General features: G+C 38.2%; 1 protein-coding gene across 1 annotated transcript in view; it reads left to right on the forward strand.

Moving 5' to 3' along the window:
- The first annotated feature begins 4,606 nt into the window (after positions 1-4,606).
- LOC124283660 (steroid hormone receptor ERR2-like) overlaps positions 4,607-12,178 on the forward strand; it is a 48,408-nt gene continuing 40,836 nt past the window's right edge. Inside the window, 1 exon segment of the mRNA XM_046719651.1 lies at positions 4,607-5,303. Within this exon segment, the coding sequence (XP_046575607.1) occupies positions 5,277-5,303 (27 nt within the window). The 5' untranslated portion in view covers positions 4,607-5,276.

Here is a 12,178-nt window from a genome sequence, read left to right on the forward strand (position 1 = left end):
TCACCTAACGACGATATTTTGTTCAGTTGCTTTTTGCTTACATATTTTGCACTGATAGATCGTACACTGAATAAGCAGCATATCTCAACTACATGCGATAAGTTTAATGTTAACATGACATTTGAATATATTGTCATTTAAAGTGCACACACGAAACATTAGCTGACATCAGTTTGAAAGAAACGTAATAAATTCTTAATGTACTGCCATCAAAAAGTGCACTGGTGCATTTAATACAAATATCTTTAAGAATACAACAGTAACTAGCGTCAGACTAATATCCGCCTTCCTATAAATGTCAGAAGACAATTATCAAATGTATAAGTGTGTGGTACAGCATAAAAGCAGGTAGACATGCATTCATGCTCGGCTTAGCTGTGAGACGTGATCAATTAGACAGTGATTAGACATACATGTCCAGACAGAGACTCGCTACACACGCTATACTACTAGGTCCAAGAAATCATATCCTACAACAGTTCCCACTGTCTCATGATCGTAATCTCTTGTTTCCTTTGGAACATATATTTTGAATAGAACCAGTAATTGCTTGGCCTATCTGCACTGCTCCTTCATGTGGTACACGTTAACGTTCGCTGCCGTGACGTTGCAATTAGCGTTGTAATTGTTGTTTCAGTGCAGACTAGGTAGAATAGAAGTTTCATGTTACTTTTCTTTGGTTACATATGCACCCTTTGTTTAACCTTTTCATATATGTCGGGATGTGTATTTGTCGTGAATGAATATCAGCTACGTAACAACACAAATAATGATTCTGCCTGCTTTTCAACCTTTTAATAAGTGTGTGCCGATTTTGAAAATCTGACGTCTTAAAATCACGATGGTCTTCTAATGCCATGCCTTCATCACGCACTGCCACCACGAAGCATGATAATTTAGGGAGTAAATTGGGGAAAAGTCATTACTTCCTGGTAGAATGGTTTTCTTCTTGGTGTAGCATTTCCAGTATGGTTAGCATACTTCCCCATCAGGTAGCCCGAGGCACTATAGTTTCCTTCCCCCTGTACGTGATGGAATACAGGGAACTTCGCGGAAACGGCGAGTTAGACTAACAGGAAATGGGCTCTTCTCTTACACTGTATAGTCTTCATAACAAGACCCGTACTTCGTTCATGGTTGGGCTGCCGACAGCGGGGCTACCTTAGATTCACAGATGTTGTTCAGTGGGTATCGTGTCCTTGATCAAAGTATCACGTTAATTTGATACACGAAGCTGTGGACAGTGATAATCCCGTTAATCCTAGCTCATTGATCCAGACATACCCATACACCTGTACAGTGCCCCTACCCGGGACAAAAGCGCAACAGATACAACTTCAATACAGCTCGCCAAAACAATACTTCAGTGGTCTGTCCTATGTTAAATAAAAGTACTTAAAACTGCACACAGACCAACACACATACACACTGACACGCACAATAGAAAACAACTATAGTTTCGAAAATCCGGTAAATTCCGTGTCAGTTGATTAGAAAGTGGTCAATTAGTTCAGTGATTACAATATATATATTTTTTATTATAGTCAACATATTTACAATCATTTGCTTCAAGACCCATCACGGCATAAAGGGCTCCACTGTATGACAACCGTCCTTCTGTACGTACCCTAACATACCTTCGTGCACCATACGATTCCCAGGCTAGATTGGCTCGGATCACCGTGCAGTAAGTGTTTGCATTCCACAGTTACGTTCCTAGTACGGTGAGAACAACTTCAACTGAAACCAGCCACACAGCCGGACTGGCAAGTCTAAAAATTGCCAGTCTGGGACAAACTTTGCCAGTCCAGTATTATATTATATTATATTATATCATATCATATCATATCATATCATATCATATCATATCATATCATATCATATCATATCATATCATATCATATCATATCATATCATATCATATCATATCATATATTATATTGTATTATATTAATTATATTATATTAGTGTGTGTGTGTGTGTGTGTGTGTGTGTGTGTGTGTGTGTGTGTGTGTGTGTGTGTGTGTGTGTGTGTGTGTGCTCTTATTATTAAACGTCACAGATGAATGAAGTCCATATCTATTTTTATGAACTAAATCTAAATTCTAAATCAGCCAGACCATCAGGCACACACTTCTCCAAAGTTGACCGTCCCTGAGAAAAATAAACAGCCCGTCCCGGACGGTTGGGCAGCGGGTTTCTCAAACACTGCATATACCTCCGTTATGTGTTTCTTTCCCCTCACATTAATCTCACACGTCACGAAATATTGTTCAAGACAAGTTAACATCCACTCACCCAGTACACCACACGTCGGTTCTTTGTACTTAGCATTTCCTAACCGCGCAACTGTCTGGTTGAATGCAGACAAGGCGAACACTAGGAATAAGAAATACGTCAATCTATTTATTATTCCATACATTTTGTACAAGACCCTGGATCTCTTTAAGGTATATGGAAACGAATCAACACCGTATGGATAAAGCAATATTGTCGAAAGTTATAAAAACCGTCGTATTTAACAACGTATGGATCACTATCAAGGCTGGTGGTTCTGTATAGCTTAAATATGACGACATAATGTGACTGACAGCTCAAGGAGCACATGTCAGATGACCCAATTGTGGCTGATATGCTTAATTGAAGAGAAAGTATATCGAAATAGGATTGATATAGAAATAATGATTGGCCGTGCGTGTATGTGTGTTAGGGGTCACTGACAGTGCCAGTAGTACTGTGTATTGTAAGGTCTAAGGGCAGTGTTTGCCCTTAACCCTGAAAAGCTGCAGACCCTAAGGACCCAGAACCATAAAAAGTTGTGGGTCCTGATCAGAGGGTGTAGGTCCTATGTTTTAGCTTCAATATAAGTAATTCCCAGCAAACAAAAAATGTGACAACTAACAAACCGAGTTAAAGAGTTTAATTTAACTCTAGTGAATGACTGGTCTTCATTTACAACGAAATCATCCATGTCATGATCCAAGTCTTCTGAAAAGTCTGAATCCGAATGTTCAGACAGGGATATGTCAGAGTCAGATTAATTGCAGAAAACGAAAGATGTGGGTCCGAGTGGTTTTCAGTCGGCTTCGGGCCTACGGACCGACGTTAATTTCGAACGTTGTCTAAGGGGTCACTAAACGCACTTACCAAACACATTCTTGTCCCTGTTGGTATATGTGAATGTGAAAGCAATGGTTAACAGCTTGAAAATCAACTACAAGATTTAATTTTGTGTTCATCTCAAATATGACTTATAGCATTAACGCTGACATTTCACAAGACTCCAAAGAGGTGTCTCAAAATGAATTTCGTCTTTCAACACTTCGATTATCTTTGTGAAGAAAACCACGTTATTTTATTTGCTGAAGCTTCAAAGAGGAATTGATCCAAATTATCGACTGTCCGCTAAGGCATTTCTAATTATCCATCAAAATGTTACATTTCATGTGTTTTCTCCCATTAGGAGACGGAAAATGTGGAGGAATTTACAATAGCAAACACACCTTTCAAACATCCAAGCGAAATTCAGTGTCCAGACATGGAAAGCCGCGAAGAATCCAAAAAATACCGATGCCTAATATATCGTTCTAATAGCAGACACTGCCGCCCGAGGCTGTTCAATGTTGCTTCACCCAAAGCTATTTCCAGTAACCCGTTTGCCTAGTTATCAGATTAGCAATCAATACCCTATGTGCAGTTAATACAACCGTGCCATGAATATGTAAGTATACCCACGCGTTCATTTATATTTCATATATGTCTCCGTTAAGGATAACAGTTGAATGCGAACGCTTAACATAAAAGTTTCGATTTACTATTTCTATATAGAGGCAATTGATTTCCCCCGCGAGAAAAAAAACCTAACTCCGTTGCGTCGGTGCTCTGGATTTACGTAGGTATTATACGCACGTCGGTTCACAAATAGCTGCGCTTCCCTCCAGAAATCCAATGAAGAAAACCCCGTGTCCATAAAAGAGCACATGACGTCAGAGATCTTGGAGCATCCAGACTCGGCATTGAAGCAATATCTACGCTTTTCAGTGAAGTTTTAAGTTTAATGACTTGTCAGGGGTGGGAATCACTCTTACACTGACTTGCTGTTGAAGAACTGACCACTTTGGGGGACAGTGGTGTGCCTAGTGCCTCTGACCCACATCGTACCGGGACACAAGGATATATCGACTCGATCGCGACCCAGCTCTATGCTGACGCAATACACTCCCACTTGGACTCAGGGAAATTTTCACACATGATTTTCACACAAGGTAACTTTCCGCATGTCTCACGGCTCTCATTTTTCGACGATCTGCTCTTTCGGTTGATTTAAGTTGATTTTGTACATGACCACATCTCGGGTGATAACTAGTTACTTACTAGTATTTTTACAACTGTGCCGAAATGTGTAGTAATAGAGTTCAACGTGCTATATTAGAAATGAATGTGAAGGCCATGTGTCTCTCATTCATTCTGATTGGTTGCCTTCACGGAGGCTCGGCGAATGATATCCAATAGTATCGCGTGTAACTAACTATCGTTTCTAAATGACCCGGTTCAGTTTTAGCCTTTCTCCGGTGTTGCAATGCAGGTAAGTGTAAGAGCCCGTTGATTTACATCAGACGTACACTTCGACTGTTCCATATAACACTCACACTTGCGTCGGGGTACAATGTGAGGTGGACGTCACTCATGTGTACCTAATGTTTCGTTGCACATTACGAAAATCGGGATGATAGATTGCTGTCTGTCATAGTGGATAGCGTGTTATCACTTTGGAGCTGGAATATATTCTGTGAATGGATCAAATAAGTTATCTTCTAAGAAAAAGAAGTGTGTGATGTGCTTCAGGAGTGCACATTGTGCTCGATTTTCGTTCTTGGCTCTTAACTTTCACTTGAAGATATCCTGACAGTGTCACGATATATTTGTGCATTACAAGTCTGCCACGAGTGATGGAAAGTGGATAAACGTCACGGATCTAACACATGTCAACTGACAGAGAAACTTCTGCGAAATTCAGAGCTTTATAATTCAGCTAAAAGCCTTCCTGCTTTTCACTTGCTTTTGGTTTAATCCCTTCGTAGTTTCATACAGACTGTACAACATTTCACAGACTATTCTGATCCTCAGATGTAACTTCAGATCTGTCGCATGTGTTTCTAAGGGAGATAACCCATGCTGTACTACTGTCAGGAGGATTGTCAGTTGACAGGTGGTAGATTTGGTAGCAGATCGGTCTTTGGTAGCTTTAGCTGTCAACTTGACGTCAACCAAAGAGGATGGACACAGTTTTGACAGTCTGTCAGGTAGATAGCTATTTTTGCTGTTTCATAACTGCTCATAATTTATGCCTGTGGTAAATCAATACCGTAATCTGGACCTGTTTTGTAACTGGTGAAAACAGTATCTTTGTGACTTTTTTTCGTACGGCAAATTCGTTTAAAAAAATTTCATGACCTTATCATAAAGGAATACTTACATTTTCACAAAAGTCATTGTACTCAATGAAAAGATATTGTAGAAATAGAGCCTTCAGCAAAATAGAAAATCTTGTGCTTAATATCATTGAAATTATCACCCAGTATTTTTACCTTTTCCATGCGTTATCAAAGGTACTATTGTCTTACGTTTTCCATGCATAATTGATCAGTATTAAATCAATGTTTGAAATTCTAGATTTCCAAACACAACTGCATTATGTACCTTGAAAATTACAAATGAATAACTACACACAGTTCACGTTTCTATGACATTTTATCTGAAATAGGATGATGTTATGATGTGATCACATAAAATGCTGAGTAAGTGAGACTATATCAGCAGGCTGTGTCATGCAGTGTTGGAAGACGGTACGATCAATGCTACTGTACAAGATTAATGATTTGGTATTGCCTGATTCTAGCCCCTGCTCTAGTATTAGACTTGAAACTGTGTTGTAAGGATGACTTCTTTGTTACCTTCTAATGAAATGGAAAATGAAACTTTGGGCATGTCAAGTCAGCAAGTTAATCAAACTAGTATCAAAACTACTTTCAAAAAGTAGCATAAATGATAGTACTCATTTCATATTTTGGTATTTGTTTATATGATACCAAAACCTGCAAGCTATTGACATATCATAACATGGCAACAACTTATCCTTGCATCTTCAACATTTGAAGGTTGAAAAAGTCCTCCTTGTTGCAAAGTAGCATCCAACTGCCATTTATCATCTCAGTAATGACAGTTATCATGGGAAAATCATCCTAGTTAAAGTTTCATGCTATTCTTCCGAAAATGTACCTTTGGTCTGTTATTCTATCTGGTATTGATCTAGATGTACTCTATGCATATGGGACATTATTTCTTCACTATATACCATTGGTGGGTTGCCAAGGAAGAGGGGTATTGTTGGGACTTGCCCGAGGGTTGGCCGACAGTTTGCCCCTGTATGGCTTGGGTTATCAGCTGACTGTCGTACTTTTGCACACAGCTCCAGGCTGGGCAGTGGTACAGTATGTCACCAACCTGTATCGGTGTAACAGCTGACTTGCAGATCTTGAGCCATATCTAAGATTTAATAGCTCGTCAGCCACAACAGTTTAGGGGAGCCTTGAAGTGCAATCAATGCCTTTTAATGATGACAATTTCCAATGAAGAATTTATGACCAGTTACTTCTGTTTGTGTGTTCACCAATTATGTAAGTGTTAAGTTTGTGCCCAGAGAATTAATGTTTCTGTTTCCCCTGCTATCTGATGCTGTTCGTGTTGATTACATGTTTATGGCCATGTTTACTATGTTTTCGGATGGTCTTATTCAAGGTTCTGTTTGTCATCCCAAGTCAATGAAAATATAATAGTCCAATAGGTTTGTTTGTAGGGTTTAAGTATCCTTTGAAATAATTTAGAATCTATCCAGACATACATTGCATGTTTATAAGAATATGGCTTGATTTATGTTCACCACCAGTAGTGTCATTTCCATGGATGAGGGGGCAGTGGGGTAGCCTAGTGGTTAAAGCATTCGCTCGTCATGCCGATGGCTCATTTTACGATTTTCCACATGGGTACATTGTGTGAAGCCCATTCCTGGTATCCCACGCCATGATAATGCTTGAATATTGCAAAAAACGGCGTAAAACCCAACACACTCACTCACGCCATGGATGAGCCAGAGATCTGATAGCAAACATCTACCTTTAAGGAATCCAAATTTATTAGGGACTTTTTGGCCCCCTAGTGGTTAACATTTGTTCATGCAGAATGCCAAGGTTCAATTTCACACATTGGTGTGAAGCCCCTTCCTCTGATGTGATGTTGCTGGACAGTTACTAAATTGGCGTAAAACCACTCACTCATGTCGATTGATTACAGCATTCAAGAGGTCTATAGCATATTAAACCTGAATACAACCCTTTGACAGTGCACTTCTGATTAGTTTTAAAACTTTTCTGGTCAGGAGACACAATACCTGTGGAAATGAATTCTATGTATCAGAAATATAATGCCAAGGAACAGTACTGCCTAATCATGTCTTTAATACCATAATTCACTTTCTTATAAATTAGTTTTTGTATTTGACGACTAACCTATATTCTGCTAGAAAAAAACATTCAGAAGAAGCTATTTGCTCTATTCACTTACATGTTCTGTTGATTTGTTCATGAAGTAAAGCCTCACAGATAACTGCCATTTATCAGCAAGGCTGAGCATATTTAGTGAGTCATGTGAAATCCACACTATTGTAGCTGGTAGTGTCCATATTCCTAAGGTGAGATTACCTATTTAGCACAGGGCTATCTGTCACCATGGTCAGACACCAGTGTCCTGGACGACTGAAACTAGAATGATATTTATGACTCAAAATTCGTTTCTTTTCCTCGCTAACTTAAAACATAAATACATCTCCTTAATTGATGTATGAGCTGTCTGCAAGTATTTGACAAAAAAACTTTACTTTTACCAGAATCAGGATGTGGACTCTTTATGTTTGGTATGTCATTCTAAAATATCTGACAAACCATAGCTATTTTTGCAAACAAATAATGTTTTGTTAAATTTGTTTGGGGGCGGTGGGGTAGCATAGTGATTAAAGCATTCGCTCGTCGCGCCGAAGACCCGGGGTCGATTCCCCACATTGGTACAATGTGTGAAGCCCATTTCTGGTGTCCCCCGTTGTGATATTGCTGGAATATTGGTAAAAGCTGCGTAAAAACATGCTCACTGACTTTTGTTAAATTTGTCATGTTTCTCCAAAATGGTAATTTTGGTAAATAGTTGAAAACCAGATTCTTTTTGAATCAAACAAATTTATTCCTGTATCTTCTGGTTGGTATGCAAATTGTTGTTTTAATTGTCCAAAAGTAGAGTGTTCTTACTCAAATGAAAAGAAAACGACTGGTACCTGGTACAGGTGATTATTTCCAAACTCTTCCGCAGAGGTTAACGATGATCTGCCCCTGCCTCTGCCGACACACAACAGAGGCAAAGCTTACACACATGGTCCTGTCTGTATCTCTATCTTTTAGCCTGTGGCAAAACAATCCAGTGCACTGGTAAAATTAGCTCAACATTTCTTTCTTCAATCTTGTTCATAAATCAAGATGTTTTTGTGTTAGGAATGATTGGCTTAAAGCCAGTGTAAAGGTCCTGCGTTAACTTGCCACTTTCACTGCACATTGTTTGGCAGGGTTTAGCTGTAGTGGAAATTTCCAGTGAGATAATTTTGTTCATTTGTATAACATCTTTTTTGTTGTCCATTCATATGGCTCTAACACAGTCACAAGTAAGTAATGCTATTTCTAAGTATGTAATTTCAGTAGGAAAATGAATGGTGATACTTCAGTATGTCCTGCATGATGTAAGAGTATCTGTTGACAGTGTTGTGTAAACAGCTTAGTAATTAAGGCAGTACCAACTTAGTGGTTAGCCGGTGGCAAGGTTAGCTGATGAGGAAGTCAAACTGCCTCAGTGAAATTGCTTGAGAAAACTGTGATAAGGGCATTTTCATTATTTCATCAACCTTTGATAAGATATATTTTTACCAAATTTGAAAAATATTTTTAGGAAATTTTGGATGATCATTAGTCACCATCCAAGAAAATTTAACTTTTCTGAAACATTTAGTCTTTGTTATGATAACACAATTATTTAACTCCTCCAAATTCTTGATATTCTACTTAACTGTGAGAATGCTGAATATCAAGCACAAACTCTTGGTTCCATAGATAAAATAAGTATTTTCTGTTTTGTTGGTAATTAGTAATGCTGCTTTAAGTCAAGGGTGTAAATTGAAAAACAGCAAATTGCTCTCTTGAAAGGTTATTTCCTACTTCATGTATTTTAAGCAGTTTGTTGGGTACATATGTTAGGATCATATTCTTGTATTCGACAGCCAGACTTGTTGATAGTGAATGGTAAGACAACAGTACACGGCTATATTAAACTCCAGCTAGATATTAGTGAATCTGAGGTGATACAACAGACATACACGCTAAGTCCCACAAGCTTAGTCAATGTTTGTCTTGCTGTGGAGGAGGGTAACAGTGTATGTATTGACCCTGTACTTCAGATCAGGATGTGTGACAAAATGTGGGGCCTATCCCAGGGACGGTTTGAGCACTTGCCCTGTCTACAGGAATTATCTACCTTTGCTAAAAAAAAAATTTGAATTTGAAATGTTTTTGTTTTTTAATAGTTTGTCAGTAGGTATGGTATTAATTATAGTGGTATGTGTTCTTATTCAAATGATAAACCCTTTCCAACCTTTTTGGACATTCAGATTGTCTTCCTTCTAATGATGAAATGATACATAAGTCCTTTATGTACATGTAACATGCAGCCTTATTTGTAGCCTTTTCAATCATGATTTAATATTGCTTATGAATTCTAATTTTGACATGACTGTTATGTTATATTTAAAATCACATTCTGCTGCCAAATGCTATCGTTGTTTCAGGCTTAGTATAAGCATAGTGATAATAAACCTAAATATTTAGGTCTATGGTATAAGTTAGATAATCGGTACATCATCTTACACAATAATGATAAATCGGAACTGTTGATCAGTACAAGATTGTTGACGATTTTATGTGACAAAGTTTTGTGTGTGAATTAGTTATTTGTGAAATATTAACATTTTACAGATATATTGTATGCCGTACCTGATTTTAATAATGTGATGATTCGGGGAATTGCCTCAGAATATACTGCTTGTCTGCCATTGCAGTTCAACGTGATGATATTTTAAGCCAGAGTGAAATAAAGATTCCCAGGTCGATTTGAATGGAGTGTATTTCAGGAAGCCATGTGATTATGTAAGGCAGTTCTAACTTAGTATCTGTGTTACGTTTAATACCTCATTATTTAGTGACATCTGAACTGATGAAACAGATGGGAGTTGCAACACAAGCACCCCAGTAGTGATTACATTTTACACTTGTTGATGTTTGCAGTATTCCAGAAGGGCTTTTGCTTTCTATGCTATAAGTCAGTTTCGTGAAAATATTGATGCCTTACATGAAAACTGATCTATCGATTGCTACCTTAATAAATTGCTTGACAGCTGATTTGCATCAAGTCTTCCCACTTTTCAGTCAATTTGTATCGATGTTATGTGGCTGATCTGATAATCGCCATCCCACAGGACATTGATTCTTCAGCAGCTGTACATGTATGGCCATGTAGGCCAGCTCTGGTTCCAGTGCCATGTGACTGAAACCTGGCCACATGGCAGCACAGCACCCTTCCCACCCACTCCTGATAGCAGCAGCTGGCAGCCCCACCCACGTCCCCACTCCTCCAGTCCACTTCTCCATTGATTGCCCTGTAATGGTGATCATTATGACTTGTGGAGATCAATGTTCATGCTCATGAATTATATACTGCTCATTATGGCTGTGTGAAAACACAATCTTTTTGATATAATGTTATTTTCATTTTCTGTTATTTGTTTTGGAGATTGGGTGGTTTTGTTGGAGTTACTGTTGGTGATTGTTTGATGTTTATGATTTAGTGTTGGGGATTGGATGGCTTTGTATGATTTGGTGCTGTGGAGTGGTTGACTGTGTTAATGCATTGGTATATGAGATTTATTGACTATTGTTAGGATTCTGGGAATTTTGATATTATTCCAAAATTATTTATTTTGTTGTGGTTTAAAATACTTGTCAGTGGTTATCTGATCATTTAATAAACTTAATTTATGTAAAAAATTTAGCAAAAATGTAAAGAAAATTGTAACTTGCATTCCTTTTTTCGTCTGAAGCTGTTCTGTTTTCAAGCATGCTAGTTGGGGTCATGAATTAAGGATTTGACATATGCAGTGTTGCACCTATGATTAATGGCTGTGTTGGGATAAACAGTCAATGTGTGTCAGCTTATGAAGACTTATTGTTGGTATCTGTGAGTAGTTAGAAAGTAATTCTGGTTTGTGCCTTGTAATACTGTATTAGTACCTAAGTGTCAGTAACTGGTTAGATTTGCTGGACGTCATAAATGATGGTATATTTTCTCCCCAAAGAGGAATGATTGTTATTGAGATCTTTGTTTTGCTGTACTTTTGAGTATTTGTCCGATAAAAAGACAACTTTCCAGAAATTAATAGTTTCAAGTCAACAAAAGGGCGAGTTGGTGTTCACAATGACCTAATCAGGTCTGTCCATTTGGGAAATTAAGAGGTCTGTCCATTTGGGAAATTAAGATTTACCCTCGCTGGATAGTGTGAGAGTGTATCCTGATAGGTGGAAGAATTTCAGGCATTTTTTGGTTTTCTTATGTTATTGCTACTCTGTTAATGTTTCAGGTTAAGTAGCACATCGCTCATGGAAACTAAAGTGGAATTATTTCTAATGTTACCAACAGCCATATTGCTCCTGTTGTACAGAATGAAATTAACTTTTACTTCATCTTTAATCAGCCACAATGAAGCAATCCTCCCCATCTTTCAGATGGACCGCTGACTTCCGCAGCTTATATTGCCAGCTATTTCGAACAAAAATGGAAACCCCCTGTCCCAGAACGCAGGAATTGAAAACAGCTGTTGAAGAATGAAAACATGGTTTTGATTTCTCTGACGCATCTAGACACATTTTTGTTAATAACTCTAGCAGGGTGCGTAGGCCTCTCTGTGAGTAAGCTTTCATATCAGGTTGTTCATATTACTTCATCTAGTCAGCTACATCCTGCAATTTTTCAGTTGCCT

Source organism: Haliotis rubra, unplaced genomic scaffold (assembly GCF_003918875.1).
Source record: "Haliotis rubra isolate DU_JTF1 unplaced genomic scaffold, ASM391887v1 Scf32, whole genome shotgun sequence".
Classification (NCBI taxonomy): domain Eukaryota; kingdom Metazoa; phylum Mollusca; class Gastropoda; order Lepetellida; family Haliotidae; genus Haliotis; species Haliotis rubra.